The sequence below is a fragment of the Carettochelys insculpta genome, chromosome 21, assembly GCF_033958435.1.
Source record: "Carettochelys insculpta isolate YL-2023 chromosome 21, ASM3395843v1, whole genome shotgun sequence".
Lineage (NCBI taxonomy): Eukaryota > Metazoa > Chordata > Testudines > Carettochelyidae > Carettochelys > Carettochelys insculpta.
Window position 1 is genome coordinate 2,738,763 of NC_134157.1, and position 17,621 is coordinate 2,756,383.

At 45.4% G+C, this 17,621-nt stretch overlaps 2 protein-coding genes across 9 annotated transcripts in view; one reads left to right on the plus strand and one right to left on the minus strand.

Moving 5' to 3' along the window:
* Nucleotides 1-1,187, minus strand: part of SLC31A1 (solute carrier family 31 member 1) — a 38,874-nt gene extending 37,687 nt beyond the window's left edge. The window contains exon 1 of one of the 2 annotated variants that reach the window (XM_075015760.1): nt 1,134-1,187. The gene's annotated coding sequence lies outside the window, so the exon portion shown is untranslated. The remainder of the gene's footprint in view (nt 1-1,133) is intronic. The other variant, XM_075015761.1, reaches the window with a different exon arrangement.
* Nucleotides 1,188-1,215: 28 nt separating this feature from the next.
* FKBP15 (FKBP prolyl isomerase family member 15) overlaps nt 1,216-17,621 on the plus strand; it is a 59,382-nt gene continuing 42,976 nt past the window's right edge. For 3 of the 7 annotated variants that reach the window (XM_075015762.1, XM_075015764.1, XM_075015769.1), the window contains exons 1-5: nt 1,461-1,557; nt 7,442-7,554; nt 9,712-9,802; nt 11,300-11,369; nt 16,146-16,220. In XM_075015762.1, the coding sequence (XP_074871863.1) occupies nt 1,502-1,557; nt 7,442-7,554; nt 9,712-9,802; nt 11,300-11,369; nt 16,146-16,220 (405 nt within the window). In that variant the 5' untranslated portion in view covers nt 1,461-1,501. Of the gene's footprint in view, nt 1,558-7,441; nt 7,555-9,702; nt 9,803-11,299; nt 11,370-16,145; nt 16,221-17,621 lie in introns of those variants that run through there. The other 4 variants (XM_075015763.1, XM_075015766.1, XM_075015765.1 and 1 more) reach the window with 4 other exon arrangements.

Consider the following 17,621-nt stretch of genomic DNA (forward strand, 5'->3'; position numbering starts at 1 on the left):
AGCTCCAGTGCAGGGGAAATGCCCACCCCAGGGAGCGAGTTGGGACTAGGGAAACTGGCAGTGATGACCCAGGGGGGAACTCTGCCAGCCCTGTAGCAAAGTGTTACATCCATGATCAATTTTGCTCTTAGATCAGAAAACGGCACATTTTTGTGGGTTATCTGAAAGTTCCGGTTGAATGAATACTGGGTAAAGGAGAGTTTATTGTAAATAATCTTCTCACGGGGACTGGGTTTTTAATCACTATCAATTGCAAGGGTGAGGTCTACAGGAGTGGCTGACCTTCCAAAAGGAATCAGCTCTAAACTCACGCTGCAATTACCAGGATTAAAGTACAGACTTAGAAGTGTGTTGTCGTCTGTGCAGTTCAAGCCTCCACTGCCATCTCTTCACAAAAAAAAAAAAGCATGCAGCTTTCTTGCAACAGTCCTGACCTCCGATTCCAAGGCTAGACAGCTCAGCGGGAAGGGGCAGGAGGGGACGGCATAGCTCAGAAGAGAAGCCAAGCCTGAGCTGGAATTCTGTGTCAATGCTTTATTCACTTTCTCTCCTGCACACAGGCTCCCTCTAGCCTCTGCACAGAGGGGCTGCACGGAGAGATGCTACTACCAGCGGCAAAGCTCGACTTGCACACACTACTACGCCTGCCAGCAGCCGGGTTCCGATGAGCACTAGTGACGGGTCGCACCCCGCGAACTCCCACAGCCCCCTCCAGCCTGTGCCGCTCACCCGCACCCCTCCGCGAGGAAGGACCGGCCGGGTCGCTGCAGAGGTAGGAAGTGCTGCAGCGCCGCGGGACGCGAGGCCGGCAGCTGACCGGGGGTCGCCTCCCTCCCGCGGGGCCCGGGAGCTGCGGGGTGTAAGAAGAGCCGCGGGGAGGGGCGTGTCTCCTACCAGGGAGCAGCCCAGGTCCCGCCAGACGCCAAGCGCGGCACAGGCCGCCCCCACGCCAACGGCAGGGTGAGGGCAGCCTCCGCCGTCCCGCCCGCGCACCGCCCGCCCCGGGCCCCGCCGCTGCCGCTGCCGCCCGCCGGCAGCTCGGGAACGGGCCGCCGCGAGCTTCAGCCGCTCCGGAAACACGGCGGGTAAAGCCTCCGCCGGAAGCGCTGCCCAGCCCGGCCCCCGCCACTCACCGCTCCGGACCCGCCACGGGCTCCGACTCGTCCGTCTCCCCCGGCCTGGTCAGAGTGCCGGCCCCGCCCCCCCAGGGGTGTGGCCTCGGCGCTCCGACACGCCCCCTGCAGGTAAGCAGCTGCTCCATTGGATAACGACGCCCGTTCCCGGGAGGACCGACTGCTATTGGTCAAGCGCTTCTAAGTCCCGCCCGCGCGTCACGCGCCTTCCCTCCGCCCGCAGGCCCCGCTGGAAAGTAAGTCGGTCTTGGCGGGTTGCTGGGCGACAGTTTTGCGACGCGTCCGCAGCTGGAGCCCTCCTGGCCGCTGTCCGTCTTCCGGCGCGGGCGGAGCCCGGCACAGCAGCTGCAGCGACCGCCTGAGCCAGCATGTTCGGGCCGGCGGCGGAGGAGGATGACGCGGATTTCCTGTCCCCCACCGGCGGGTGAGCGCCCCTGGCTCAGGCTGCTCGCGCCCGCCCCGGCTCCTGGGCTCCGTCCCCGGCGGGCCGGCCTGAGGTGACCCGCGGGCTGTGCTGGGTTCTCCGTCTCACACCGGGCGAGCTGGCCCGGCCCCGCCCGGCCCGGCCCGGCTCTTCCCCGCGCAGCGGCCGCCGCCCGCCTCCCTTTGTCTGTGGAACGGCGGCGGGACAGCTCCGCGGCCCTGGCAGCTCCTCGCGGGCCTCTCGGCCGGGCCTCCTCTGGCAGCTCCACCGCCCCGGGGCGCTCTGGCGCTGGCCGCTGCGTCGCTCTCGGCCTTCGCGGGGGCTGCTGCCGCGCCTGCCCGTCAAACCAGCCCCGTGGCCGCGCCAGACGGGACTCTCAAGGCTCCTCGCCACCGTTAGGGATGCAGGTCCTGGTTCTCTGCTGTCAGATATGAGTCGCTGGTACAAGCCTGGCGGGGACCTGAAGGACCCAAAATCTGTGGGAGGACTCCTGAAATTGGAGTGAAGGAAGGGGTGAATTTGGGGCCGGGAACTGGCCGTGTGTTTGGTAGGGTGGCAGAGATAATTTTTACAATGAAGTGAGGGCTTACAAATCTTTGTTCTTTAAGCTTTCTTGCAAATACACTGATGAGGGAGAGCCACAGTCCAGCTGAAATGACTACCGTAGGCAGGCCCTGAGTGAAAGCTTGCTGTAAATGAAATTGTACAATGCACGCTGCTTCAGTGCTTTGAAATGTTAAGACAGTTTCACTTTTGACTTCACTATAAACGTTTTCAGAGTGAAAGGCTGTTGGCCAGTTCCACTGTGTTTCCCAGGGAGATGCGAGTCTAGATACTGTAATCGAAAGAGTATTTTGGACGGTTACCTTTTAACATTCCTGATTTGGGGGAGGAAATGACAGCTCGTGCTGGCCTTTATAAAGTTCTTAAAATTGAAACTACAGCTAAGCAACTGACCTAGAAAATTGTTTAAGTGGCTGATTAAATCCATTATGTTGTTTCTTAAGTGGTAATCTGTTTCAGCCTCATGTTTATGGCTGCTGTTGTCTAGAAATCTCTTAAAATGTGCTAGAGAAAAACCTGAGTAGCAGAATCCTGTTTTTAGAAACTTAAAAGATTTCATTGTCTTTTTTAAAAAAACAAACAAACATGAAGCTTAATACTTTTAGCAGTCACGCTGGAGTCATTTATCTTTGCTTGAAAAAGTCCAAGACTTTCCATATTGCTTCATAGTAGTTCTGAATGGCGATAGTGCACATATAACTAACAGTAGTAGTGATGCCCTGCTTTTTAAAATCTGCAAGGAGCATTAGGGCCTTAAGCCTATAAGTTAAGACTTCTGTAACTTGTTGTTCCGAGTTTAACATAAAATTGCAAATTACAAAATTTTACCTGGAGTTTTCTTTTTTAAGTGGAAAAGTGCTCTTCAGAGAGTGGGTGTGTTAATAAATAAAAACAGGGTTCTCCCCCTGGCTCATTACTGAAAGGCCACATTTAATAAGTAGGGATGTAAAGGAAGCAAAGAGAGCTGATGCTGCTAGATCTTTGTCTAACCTGGGCTGGTGGGAAGTCGGCTCAGATGTTGCCAGAAGGGATCATTCAAGTACTGTTCCAGAGCAGAGAGAACTAGTTGCAAACGTGACTTTGGCTATGTCTACACTTCCAGGAAGATCGACTCGGTCAAGGTCAGTCCTCTGGAGTTTGATTGTGCGTGTCTGGTGGAGACACAGGAAATGGATCTGTCAACCGCTGTATTCCTTGCTATTCTCAGTGAGATCAGTCAAGTAAGTCAATTTTGGATACATGGATTCTAGCCACCCAGTTGCTGTGGCTCGAATTGCATATCTGAAATCGACTTACCAGTCTAGTGTAGACCAAGCCTTTGTGAAATACTTTTCTTATTTCAAATCCCATGCTAGAGAAATCTCATTACCTGCAGTGGCCCTTTCTGTTAGAAATGGGCAGTGGCTTAGAATAATTGTCAGCTGAAAGGTAGAGAGCAAGGTAGGTGAGATAGTATCTTTCACTGGACCACCTTGTGTTAGTGAGAGATACAAGCTTTGGAGCCATGCAGAGTTTTTCTACAGGTCTGTGTACAGCTTCTCTCATCAACAGCACTTGGTCCAATAAAAGACATTTCCTGACCAACATTGATCCCAGGATATCAGAGAGACAACGTGGCTATGACTTTTATGCTGCCCCTTGTTTTCTTCAGTTCTGCAGCTGGGAACATGCCCCCAGCCCAGGTAGATTTCCACTAACACTGCTCCAGATGGTGGCTTGGACAAGCCACTTGAGGTCAGTGGGTAGGCTGGGATGTGTTCACTTGGGTTTGTGTGGCTAGCCTGAGCCATTGCCCATGCCATAATGTCCACTGCACTATTTTAGCACACTAGTGCAAGAGGCGCTAGTGAGAGTCTGTCTACCTGGTACGGAGGAGTGCTCCCAACTGCAGCATGGTCATATGCTCAGTTTCTGTGTGTCTCTATTCCCAGTCTGTCAGCTAGGAGAGTGCTACTATTCTCATCTCACAGACATGGGTGCAGGTAAGGGTAATAACACTAAATGACTGAGGTTCTCCATTATTACAGTGGTAGAGCCACACAAGTATAATAGAGACACACTAGACTGAGGAAGGGAATTTCCATCTATCATGACATCTATTTTTATTCCAAAGTGCACTGGCTCCTGGGGCTAGGGGGAGGGGAGATTAGTAATAGATCTCTCAAAAGCAAATACAATCTGGTTGATGATCTTATTTCACAAATGTGTAGCCACTCACATGTCTCTTTAATTCAAAAGGTCATTTGAGTCTGTCTTATAATTTACTTTTCTTTGGGGGTACAATCTTCTCCCTGTGTCCTGTAGAAGCCCTTACATGGGGTGGATCTGCAGTGCTTGCTGTGCGTGTTTTTTTTTTTTTTTTTTAAATATTGGAAGACTTGCTCCTGGTTCCTTATTTTCAAAAGGAAATGGAGTCACACACTCATGATCTTGTGATGAGGGTTAATTGAGAGTCTGCAAACAACAAGTTGACTGTAACTCATCTAAATTTCTCTTCTGCTTTTTAGTTTTTGTAGATTTAAAAAAAGCAGAAATAAAAGAAAAGCTGATCACTAATCACCTTTTTCCACAAACTCCTCAAGCACAAATGGCAATCAGATGTTTATAATAGTCTGCTTACAAGGTCATAGGTGCTTTCAGAAAATCACTGCTACAGGGAAGAGTGCTGTTTAAAAACAGTTTTTGCTGCTGCTGTTCCTGTGGGGAAGTGTGCTAAGGTGCTACATTTCAGAGAGAGCTTCAGTAAAGCTATGACTCACATCAAAACTTATTACCTGTTAGTCTATAAGGTGCCACAAGACTTCTTGTTGTTCTCGAAGCTACAGACTAACACGGCTATCTCTCTGGTACTTATCAAAATTTGTAATAATGCTAGAAAACTACTGTTCTAAACAGGAGTTTTCAGAGCATGTTGTCAGGAGCATGACATATCTTTGGCAGGAAATCTGTGAGTATGGTTCCCTAGAGGTAGTTTGATTTAATAGTCCTTCTTGTAGTCGTAGCTAACATCTCACAGTCTGTACTTATAACTGAAGCACAGCCATAATAGGACATTTTGTCAGATGCTGGTCAGTAGGAAAATTTTGAGTGTCTCAGCTCATAAGAAGCTAATTAGCTCTTTCTTTGTATTCTCTGTTTAACATATGGAAGTTCAATAAAATGAAGGCAATCTAGCAATATATTTTCTTTCTAAAATTCAGTATGAAATGAAGTTACAGTGTCATCCAAATCTTTTTGACTTGGTAATACACAAGTTCTCAGTTTGTTTTAGCTTAATAAGTAGAAAGCTTTTTGCAGTCTGTAAGCATCTTTCTGTGTTTTTTGCTTTGACTGTTGCCTTCTCCTGGAAGAATTCAGCTTTAACACATGTAAGGCTTTCATTCAGATAACGGAGATGTCTGATGTTAACCTTTAAGGCTATGTCTGAAGGCTTCTATTGGGAGCTTCTGCAGCTTCGGGAGCATTCTGCCAACATCCTGGTCATCCTCATTTAATGACAAAGGGATGTCTTAGCAGAAGGGGGAGTTTCCTGCCTTTGGCCTCATGTGCATATCTTTTGCCCACAGTCTTCAGCAATCTATCTATCGCCTTAGTGAAAGCTGCTGGGGGTTGATAGGAGGAAGCATTGCAAGCCTGAACCTCAGCAGCATTGTGGAAGAGAAGTAGTACTGAAACTGACTAGAGCAGTTCTGTTGCAAACTTGAAAGTAAACCCTTAGAATGAAAGATACAAAGTAAATTCCTTCCACATTCTTGCATCCTTAATTCCCTAAGGGAGGGGTCAGGGCTGTCCTTAAGGGTGGGAGGCAGGGCCTGAAGCATCACCCTTCCCTTGCCCCAGTGCCTGGATGCGGGCCCAGAGGCAACCTTTCCAAGCTACAGACCCAGCTCCTCTCCCACTTCGGCCTTGCCCACCTCCCGCAATCAGCAGGGTACAGGCAAGGGAGGCGTTACCTGGGTATGAGGGTCAGAAGGCGGAGGCAGCAGGGGTCTCTACCCCTTCCTCTCCCCTCCACCACTCCACCTGCAGATGGTGGGAGCAGTAGCCTGCTCCACACTGCTGCACCATGCCACCCTTCCGGTTTGCTGCATCTCACTTTGCAGAAGGCAGCGGGAACCCCTGAGGCGCAGAGAGCTGGGAGGATGGTGCGGCCTGGCAAGGTATGTGGCAGGCATGTGGTGAGATGGGAGGGAAGGTAACCCAACCCTGCAGTCTTTGCCACCTAACCTTCTGACCCAGGTAAGCCCCTCCCCTCCTATCCATAAGATTCTTGGGGTGGCTGCTGCTGGGCCCTCAAAAACCCAGGGCCTAGGGCAGCCACACCAGTGTGCCCTATGGGCAGGATGGCTCTAGCCATGGTGGTAATGCAATCAAGAAAAAACAATTTTTTTTAATGTTAATTAAATCTAATTGTAAAGGAGGTATTTCTTGCACACCAGTTTTGTTTGGAAGTAGGCTTTCGTTAACATGAAAATGGGGCTATTCATTTCTGTCACTCTTGTCTTAGAGATACTCTACTGAAAGCTGCCAGGTATCTGTGGCAGTGATCTGTGCTGGTGACCAAATGGCTTTTCTTTTCCAGGTTTTTTTTGTTTTTCTGGAGACTCCTTCTAGAAGGACACTGAGAAGATACAAATACTACACAATTAAAAATGATAGCTAATAAAACTAAACATGAGGTCTAATTTAATTTCTTCTCTTGTGGCATTTTGTTTCACTCCACTTAAACAATTAAACTAGGCTTGTGACTTGATCCAATTTGCTGCGCTTAGGGTTTATAGCAAACAAATGGAATGTTCTTAATTCTTTTCTGCTTTCTTTAAGAACTTGCATTTAAAAAAGTCTTTACATCCTTAACTCCTGAATCTTCATTGTCCGTAAACATGCAGTTGGAAACCTTGGGTTATACCAGTGTGTCTCCTTGCTAGTGTGGAGCAATTAGTTTTGTTAAATATCAGAGGGGTAGCCAAGTTATTCTGTATCTTCAAAAACAACAGCAAATCCTGTGGCACCTTATGGACTAACAGATATTTTGGAGCATAAGCTTTCATGGGCAAATACGCACTTTTGAGTGTGTATGTTAGAGGCATAAAAATCTATACTTCAAATAGTTAAAATGAGCTGTGCTTCACCTCCTTTTTTTTTCCAAATTTAGTTATCAGTAGTCAGTACTAGTGACTATTTCCAGTACAACTTTGTGCCTCTACAGCCACAAGGGATGCTTCGTCTTGGTACAAGTTAAAGTTGGCAACTTCCCTATTCTTTACAAAACAGGAAAGATCTGTCCAATAAACAGAATTAATGATTTATTTTCTCTTAGCAGTGCCAGACTGGCCTCTCTCTTTGGACTGGATCAGACAGTATCAGGCCATGGAAATGAGTTCTTCCAATATACAGCACCAAAACAGCCTAAAAAAGGCCAAGCGACAGCGAGTAAGTAACTGTTTTGAAGAATGTGGGAATTTTAGGAAATTTTATTATTCTCATGCGTGCTTCGATTTGCCTCTGGGCTTTGCAGTGCTATGCTGTGCATGTGGAGGGAAGGGAAGAGGTGTTAGCAAACCAAATAAAGTCTACGTGTGTGACTGGACAATCCAGAATATACCATGGAAACCCCAATGTGCAAAACATTCACACCAGGCAGCTGACATCTCTAAGGAAGGAGATTTACCATGTGCCTTTGCTCTCAGGAAAGTTCAGCAGAGGCGTTGAGCTAGAGAAAACAGTCTTGCATTTCAAGATTCAAGCCTTATCTGTGTATTTCTCGTGAACTGCCTCAGGTCCCAAAAATAGTAACAGCCAAAAACTTCAGCACCTTCTCTTGACAAAGTGGCATGGTTCTGAATTGTCCATATATAAGTCTGCTTGCTGCAGATTGAAGGCCTAGGCCAGAGAACTGTCTTCATGCTACCTAATATCTACGATTGCTGCTGTCAGCTGATGATAATGAGCTACTTAAGAATGGCCTAGATCTGAGTCCATGGCTCTGTGCAGCACTCTGACTCTGGCTGCGTCTGCACTTGCCGCGGAAGATCGAATGCTTTTGTTTTGATCTTCTGGGGCGCTTTCATGAAGCGGCATGTTCTGGGGTCAGTGTTGACCCTGGAACTCCTTGCGATCCACAAGGATTAAGGAATGCGAATGGGAGAGGCTCTCCCATTGACATTCTCCAGTGAGACAGGGGTGCGAATATCGACAGCTGCAAAATCGATTTTTTTGGTATGCAATTGGCGTACCTAAAATTTGTGTAGCAACTGTTGATATTCAAGGTAAGTGTAGACCCAGCCTTTGTGTCACATTCTCCATTGGAAACCCTCCCTTACAAAGGCATCTGTAGTTCTGGTTAGTTTGCTGTTGGGATATACTGTTCCTGGACCAAATAGCAAATGTGGATAGCTCCGTTTCTGTTAGTTTACCTGTGTTTGCTGGCTAGCTGCTAGTAAAAATGTAGACTATTTTGAGGTGTTAAAAGTGCCTGAAATAGTCCAGTTATTAAAGGTACACCTGTTTTACTAGACATGTGCCTTTGTGCTGAACATGCTGAAGGTCATGTTTGTTCTTTTGACTAGGCTGGGTATTGAACTGAGGTCCTCTCTTTGAGGTCCAGAAAACTCCCTCCTGGTACATTTCAATACTCAGCACTGATCAGTTGAACCGTTAGAGCAAGCATAGGCAATAAATGGCCCACGTGCCAAATGTGGTTCACCATTCTTAGCTCCTATTGGCCTGCCAGGTGCTATATTTACAACCCATGACCAATGGGAGCTGTGACGCTCAGATAAATTTAAGTGTTTGGTGGCCTGCTTGAGCCAACTCTGGTGACCTGCATCTGGCCCGAGAGCTGTTTATTGCCCATCCCAATGTAGAGCATACAGTGCGCAAGCACATCAGTTTGGTGGGCTGACCACCAGAAATATGGTAGAGGAGCTGGTCTGTTTTTCATTAGTGCATGTTCTTGTTTTAAATTACTTACATTTGGTCCCAACATCCATTAGTATACTAAGGGCCAGTTATGTAAACATATGTAACTCCTGTTGATTTCAGTGGGATCTAAGCACTGAAATTGGGCCCACAGGTTTATCCTAATTACAAGTTTAATTGTACGGAGGATTTCATAAGGTCACAATAAACTGAGGGAAGTGATATTGATGGGAAAAGGAGACTGAATTAGTCCAAACAAAAAGTTCAGTTATGTTAAACTCATGCTAGGTAGGAAGACAGAAAGGTGTGGAGCCAGAAACCAGTGAACTAAAATCTCAGTGGATTCATATAAAACAAGGCAACTTATATTCCCCAAAAATTGTTGATTTTAAACCAGATTTCCCAGTGATAGTTCATATGTCTTCAGACAATTATGCAAAACTGATCAATAAAACATGTTAATTTACAGCTCAGTAGAGCAGTTTATAACATCTCTGAGAGTATGCTTTTTTAAAGTTTTTTACATAACTTGATTTTTATTAATTTAGGAAATTGTACATAATACTCATTACTTGGAGTATTGCAGTTAAGGCTGCTGTATTTGAAGCATGTTGGTTAATTCCAATTGTGAAAAAAGTTCCTCTGTTACTTCCCAATCTGACTCTTAAGCAGGTCAGCCAGCCCAGAAGATGCCTACGACAACAGCGGCTTCATCAGTCTCATCAGTATTTATTGCTACAGCAGTTCATGCCTTTCGATAGTAAGTACCATAGTAGGCATAACTAATGGGTCCTGCAATGACCTTTCATTGGTAGCGACTCAGACTCCAATTGTAAGATTTTGTCACAAGAAGGAGATATTTTTGGGGGAGGAAAGGGATTCTTATGGTGTTCACATTACACAAATGTCATACAATTTGATACAATTCTTGGGACAAGAAAGCCTATGAATGGGACGCCTGTGTGGTCTGTGTAGATAGGACAATGTGGTCTACTGTCAGATGTGTTTGAGCAGTCCAGGACTTGAACAATGGAAGGTGTTGCATGTTTTGATTGATGAGTAACAAGGCAATTCACAGGACCCTTCGTTGCTAAGGCAATTCTGGTTTTTCACTCTTACTGTTTTCTGACCAGCTCTGTCAGATCCTCTTTATCAATGCTAAATTCACACCCTGGAAGAAAGGAGCAGGGAACTAGTACCAAAACTATAGTAAAACATCAAATTGCATGGGGGGGGTTGCATTCCTGCAACCCCCGTGTAACTCAAATTTTCGTGCAAGTCAGGGAGGAGACAGAAACCAGGGCTGGTCAGTTTCCTGGCTTCCAGAGTGGCAGGGAGCCAGGAACCAGGGAACAGCCTAGTTCCTGTCTCTGTGCCACTGTGGGACTTGGGAAATTGACCAGCTATGTGGTCATGGCTGGTCACTTTCCTGGTTCCTGACAGCTGGGGACAGCCAAGACCCAGGCTGCTGCTTGTTTCCCAGCTCCACGCCACTTGGGGAGAACTCAGGAAACTGACACAGCCATGAGCTTTTTATCTTGACCTGCCATGAGCTGGTCAGTTTCCCAGGTCTTGCAAGCAATGGAGAGCTGGGAACCAGGCGGCAGCCTGTCTCCCATTCCTTTGCAGAGGTGGGAAGATGACCAGGTCAGCAGCTCCCAGTTCCTGGGTTGCCTCCATTCCTTGGAGCTAGGAAACCATCCAGGGCTGCTGCCCTGGTCAGTTTCCCATCTCTGCAGGTGGAGGGGAGCTGGGAGCTGGGTCGCCAACTGGTTCCCAGCTCCCCGCTACTCCTGGGACCAGGAAACCACTGCTGTCAGGGACAGCAGTCATGAGTCAGGCTGCCACCCCTGACAGAAGCAGTTTCCCCACTCGTTTCAGGGATGGTAGCCTGACTGTCGCTTCTTCCACTGACAGGAGTGGGTGATACCCCTGACAGGAGCAGGAGACTGCTCCAGTCATGGGCAGCCATCATGTTAACCTGAGACACGGGTGACTCAGTTGCGCGTATGTTTGGGTTTTCTGTATGTACAATGCCTGTGTTCTGCTGTGGACAGGTCACTCAAGTTTAAAACCAGAATTTAAGTTCCCTATTGCCTTTCATCAAGCTAAAAAGATTTACTTCTACTAAGTTAGTCAAACTCAGAAGCCTATAGGAAGTGGCCCTTGGATACTAAGGTGACACGCTCCTAATGAACACCAAAGAAATGTGAAGAAGGAATAGATTTGCAACTGACTGTCTTACTTTGCCTTTTAGTACAAATGGGCAGTATGTGAAGCAAGGCAAGTATGGAGCAGCTGTGGTGGGGAACCATTCTACCAAAGAGGTGAGAGAAGCTCCATTTCTCTTTAACATATACCTGTACTGAAAGCAAATCTTTTGCAAAGCCTTTTTTGTAGTTATTTTTAGTGTCATTCTTGTTTGGTGATTTCTAGCCCTGCTAGGTCTCTTGCAGTTTATTTGCTGAGCCACTAGCTACTTTTACAGCTGCACCAGTTCTCTGAGCGTTCAGCAAGAGTATTGTAAAGGTATTTTCCCACCTGAGACTGAAGCGCATTAGAAAAGGTGGTATGCCTGTTTTTTATTTTTTTGGATTTAAGCTAGTTGGCATTAAGCTATTTTGGTATTCATTTGGAGGGTCAAATTGTGAACCTGATTTCAGGTCCACTAGCAAATACATGTGCATCTCCCTTATTATTGAGATCATATGAACCAATTGATATTAATTATGTTCTATTTTGATCTTTTTATACAAAAAATCAGTTCTTGATTGTGGTTCTACACTTCCAACAATCTGCCACTCTAAGGCTGTGTCTAGACTAGCCCTCAACTTCGAAGGGGGCATGGTAATTAGAGTGGGGGGAGATTACTGTTGAAGTGCTACAGGGCATATGCAGCACTTCATTAGGCTAAATCTCCCCCCATGGCAACTTCAAAGTGTGAAACTTGGGAGCACCGGCTTGCGTGTAGTTGTGGATCAGCCACCAGTACTTCGAAGAGCCTGCACCCCTTCTAAGTCTCTTTACTCCTCATGCAAGCTGGCACTTTGAAGTTTCATGCTTTGAAGTTGCCGGGGGGGGGTAGTGTTTGAAATCTGTATTAAAAGAAATAACCTAAATCCAATCTGCTCTTGATCTGCTGCCTCTTACCATGAACTATTCCACTGACATGCAGCCTCCCTGCTTCTGTTGTCTCCCTAAAGTACTCCTTACAGTAGAATGATTGAGACCATTGGGATTTTGTTTTTTAAACCCCTGCTGCTGCTCCCGCCCCCGCAAAAAAAAACATCTGGGGTGAACAGGGAAGTGTAAGGGTGGCCAAGTATTGATGGAAGCTGCTTCCATTACCTTTAAGGCTCTTTTAAGTTGTGCCTTTATAAAGGAGTTTATGTGCACAGCTACGCCTTATGTCTGCACTTGTTAATCTTTGTTAGATTAGTAAACTGGTGACTTGTATATTTAATCTTGCTAGATAGCTCCTGGCCTTTGCTACGTCATCTGTCAGAGAACTGAGATCTTTTCATCTTTCGGTGAACTAAACCTCGGGAAATTTAATATCCGACTTAACACTAAACTATGGCTTCATGGTTAAACTTTCAGAAGTCAAGAAATCTAAAAGTTAGAGTTAAATGCCTCTCCATTACTGTATCCCTTGCATATATGCATTGCAGTAATCTGATGTGATGAAGGGTTCATATGTTCTAAGGCCAGATGGGAATACAGAGATCATCTTGTCCAGGGATGGTCAGTAGCAGATTACAGACCAAATCTGGATTGCCACACACTTGTGAATGGACCCCAAAATCTTCTTTACTTTTCTTTTTCCTTTCTCTGGAGTCTGAGCCTGGACTATACCTTGACCAAGAAATTTGGACCTTGACAAAAATAATTACCCTGATCTAGTCTGACTTCTGAAGGTGAAATCACTTGCCTATGGCCATACAGCAGGTCAGTGATAGGCTTGGGAATAGAACCCAGATCTCCTAAATTCCATTCCAGTGCTCTATCTACTAGGTTGCATAATATCTAGGGAGATTGTCTCCTGAACACAGCTCCTTAGACTGCTCAGACACCCGACAGCTGTATGGTAAGAGGAAACAGAATACAGAACCAGAATCAAAGTTCATCATTGTTATCAACAGCAATCATGGGCTCCATGCCCACTGATGTCGAATGCCTCCCTCACTATTTCTTTACATCTTTCCCTGTCCCGTGCAGAGTGGCTTAGTTTCTGTAGACTAGCTCTGCATCAATCTACTATATCATCTGCCCATTCTCTGCAGGGTCTGCTGTTCCTATTCGAAGCTCCCATTATGCCAAATACCAGGGTCTTGATTTTTCATTCATCGTTCATTCTGCAGATATGCCTGAATAGCTGTAACTTCCATTTGTATAACCTTCTGCAGGAGGTTGTCTTTCGTCTGTATCTTCCTATATAATTTGTCATTGGTGAGCTTCTGCATCCATTTTATTGTCAGGATCTTTCTGTAAAAACTCTCGAATGCCAAGATTCTTCTCTTCGAATCTTTCATTATCACCTGTGTCTCACATCCATACAACATGCTGCTGAATACACACATTTTCAAGATGCTCAGCTTCATTCCTAAGCTAATAGCTTTGCTTTTCTAGGTCTTTTTCATCGCCTTCAAATTCACTCTTACTTTTGCTGTTCTTAGTCTCTATTTCCTTCTTACAGTCTAGCACATGTTATGTTGCTTCCCAGATACGGGAACTTCTCTATGGTATCTAGTCTGATCCTGTCTACACTGATCTTCCTTCCTATTTCCTTATTTCCAAATACCAGTGTTATTGTTTTATCGATGTTCATAATCAGTCTGTACAACTTCCCTTCCTCACTTAGCACCTGCACTGTTCTCACTAACTTCTCTTCATCTTCTTCAATGACATCTATATCATCCGCAAACCTCAAGTTGTTCACTCTCCTCTCATCCACAGATATTCCTTCTACCTCTTCTTTACCTTGTCCTTCGTAGGTGCATGATGAAGATACTCGCCGATATCGATTTCCTTGTCTTGTACCTCTACTTGTTTTAAACCAGCTTCCTAACTCTCTGCACATTTTCACCAGTGCCTCTGCATTGTTGTTGAAATTCAACAACCGTGTCAGTCTGCTATCCACTCCATACAAGTCCAAAACCGCCCAAATCACTTCCTGATCTATGCTGTCAAATGTCTTCTGAAAATCGACGAAGCAAGTGTCGATGTTCTTGTTCTTAAGCCTTTCTCCACTATCAAACTTAGTGCCAACATCTGCTATATGGTACTTCTACCTTTCTGAACCCCACTTGCTTGTCCATAAGATGTTCTTCTATACGTCTCCCAAGTCTTACACTCACTGCAATATCTTCACAGTGCTCCTCTAACCGCTTTGCCTTATCCTTTCTGGCCGCTTTCCTTACCTCATTGCATTTCACTCTTGTATTGCTTTTCTGCCCTGTTGGAGACATCCCTTCTGATCTTCAACACTCTCTTTTTTTGGACCAACTTCAGTGTCTCCTGTGTAATTCTCTTCTTATTGATTTTTCTCTTCTTCCAGAGCCGTCTGCTCAATTGCCTCTTCTATCGCTGTGGCTATCCCTTGACTCTCTCTTATCTAGGTCTTTCTTTGTGGCTTCATTCCTAATCTTCTCTTCGAGTGCTGCTCTGTATGCATTCCCTATTTCTTTCTCACCTCACCTAGCCTTTCCATCTCTCTTCTTTTCTTAAATTGCGTCTTACACTTTCTCTTGGGAATCATCTTGATGGTCGTGATCACTAGACTGTGGTCCAAGTCTATGTCCTCTCCTTGGAAAGTTCAGCACTATTGTACTGATGTTACCCATCTTCTTATCTAGATCACATCCGTCATGTTGTTAGACTTCCTGTCATTCGATTGCCGTGTCCACTTCCTACAGTCCTTTTGTTGGAATGTCATGTTACAGATCACCATCTCGTGCTCTAGTAGTTTCTCGCCTCATTAGTTTCTTGCTCCATATCCAGCCTTACCATGACTCTCTCCCAACCTTCACAATCCAATCTCCTTCAATGATCAGTGCATCTCTCTTCGGCATCTCCTCCATTGTCTTTGTCAAGTCTTTATAGAATAGCTGAGTCTTTTCCTCCATACTGTCCGATGTGGAGGCATACACATGAATGACCGAGACGTTGAATGCTTTTGCTTCAAATCTTGCTGCCATCACTCTTGCACTCACTAGTTGGTATCCTAACAATGCTTCTCTAGCTCTTTTGCTAAGAAGGAATCCGACTCCTGCCTCATTCTTCATTTCATTCCTTGACCAAATGGCAACCACACATCTGTCCCGATGCCATCCAACCCATCTCTGCCAGTCCAAATATATTGCCTGGGTATCTCTCCAGCTCCTTCCCAAACAGGTCTAATTTTCCAATTGCCCACACTGTTCAGACATTCCATGTTCCAATTGATGGTATATGTGTTTGTAACTTTCTTTTGGTAGCCAACTTATCGATCCAGCCCCTATCTTTTGATTGGTGCCACAGACCTTGTTTATTAGGGCAATGTCTGAGCTGGTATCTTTTATTAATTAGTCATACTGACATCAGATTTCATTCGTATTGTTTCCACGTTAAGTACATCAACACTCATTAGATGCTCATCTAACCAACCCTCCTCCTTTATCCAGGCTTGGGACTGGCATGGACTCCCCCTAGAGGCTTCGTGGTGGAATTAGACTCACAGTTGCTTTGGAGTAATCAAAGCAAGGTGTTTCAACACATGAATATTTAAAAGCTGTGACATGAGCCTTCAAGCCAAGTTGGTTTATATGGAAAGGTGTTGACAGTATACACACATTCTACACAAGATGTAGTGCAGAAGTGCATAGGTTCATGCTGAGTGCAGTGCGAACTGTTGTTTACATTTCAGCAGCTCCAATGTCATGGTTTTAAGCACACATACTCCTGGTGCATTTAGCAGCCAAGTGATGGCCCTGATGCTCCTGTTTCTCTCACAGTGCACTGTAGAATTTCACAGACTGGAGGTTAATTTTGTTCTTGTGTTTTTGTTTTGTTTTGCCTTTTTCTTCTTTGTTTTCCCCTCCTCCCGTCCTCCTTGTGGAATCAAGTACAAGATCCTTCTTTATATCAGTCAGCAGCAGCAGGTCACAGTTGCCAGGATCCATCCAGGATCTGTGCTCACGGTAAGAATGCATTCAGAAATCTTTATTTTTCAGTAGCCAGATGTACTGTCTTTGTTTATGCCTGGTCTGTGCTTCAGATTTATATTGACATAACTGTGTAGCTCAGGGGTGTGAAAAATCATACCTCTGAGCAGCAGTTAGCATGGCCTACACCTCATTGTATCTTGACACATAGGCTTTGCCCATCAATCTAGCTACCATCTCTCAAAGAGGTGGATTAATTACACCAATAGGAGAAGATCTTCCACTGCATAGTAGTAGCTTCACTGAAGTCACTGCAGTGTTTTGAATGGAGACCTACCCCTAAACATTTTGTACACTGTATTCTGCGTAGCAAAGACTTATGACCTTCCCTCTTCTGAAATGTTATCCTAGGTCTCTTAACTACAGATTATGAAGCCTTTGAGACAAGGCATGTGGCTTACTCATGCACCGTAAATATTGTATATCCTTTCTTCTACAGGTTTTCAACAGTAGAACTCAAAGCACAGTACAGTAGAGATGAATATCATCCCCATTTTACAGAGCAGATGACAACTTTGCTTTTCTTGTACACTTACAATGGGATCAAACAAACACAGATTCATATATGCCCTTGCCTGTACTTCAGTGATCATAGGAAGGGAAGAAAGCAGGGCGTTTGAGTAAGAGGGCAAGAAAATGCCTAAGCTCTGTATGAAATTTGGTGGTGGGTTTCTTTCTCAGTAAAACTTTGCTAAGTTATTTTCAGCCTTTCTGAAAGTTTCCATTCCACTTTTCCTCCAATTTCAGAGAAAACCAGCATCCTGAACAGGCAGGAAAAATGTCATCTTTAGCCACTAGTTATTGATGGCTATCACCTCTGTCCCCTTATTTGATCTAAAAATAACTCCTCTTGCCCTTTAGTTCTATAATACATTTTCATCGGGTTTTTGCTAGAGAGCAGTTTCAGCTTCTGGGTAGAGTCGGACGCTTATAAATAAGCGTAAAGTCATAGCAATGATCTTGCGAAAATGTTTTGTGAATGCTGGTGGTATGGGAATCTCAGAAATTCTAGCCCAAATTCTGACCTATTTTTAACATTGATTAACTGTGGACAAAACTTCTAAACCTGGTCTCTCGAATCCACAGGCTGTAGCCTGTAACCAGTCTCTTGGGAGTCATCCCTTTTAATGTACCCAGTGTTGTCGGGGTAGGTGGGTTGCATGTCTCTTTGTCATCCTGGGACCCTTTTGGGTTGGGTCAGTTTCAACCCATTCAATTCATTCAGCCAGCTTGGCTTTATAGACGTGTTGTGCACACCTTATTCTGTTCTCAGAGCACATGTAACACTTTCACCCTTACTGGGTAGCAATGCAAAGTATGACTGGAGAACAGATAGGATTCTTTTTTTTTTTTTAAATCCAACTGTCATGCCTGGGT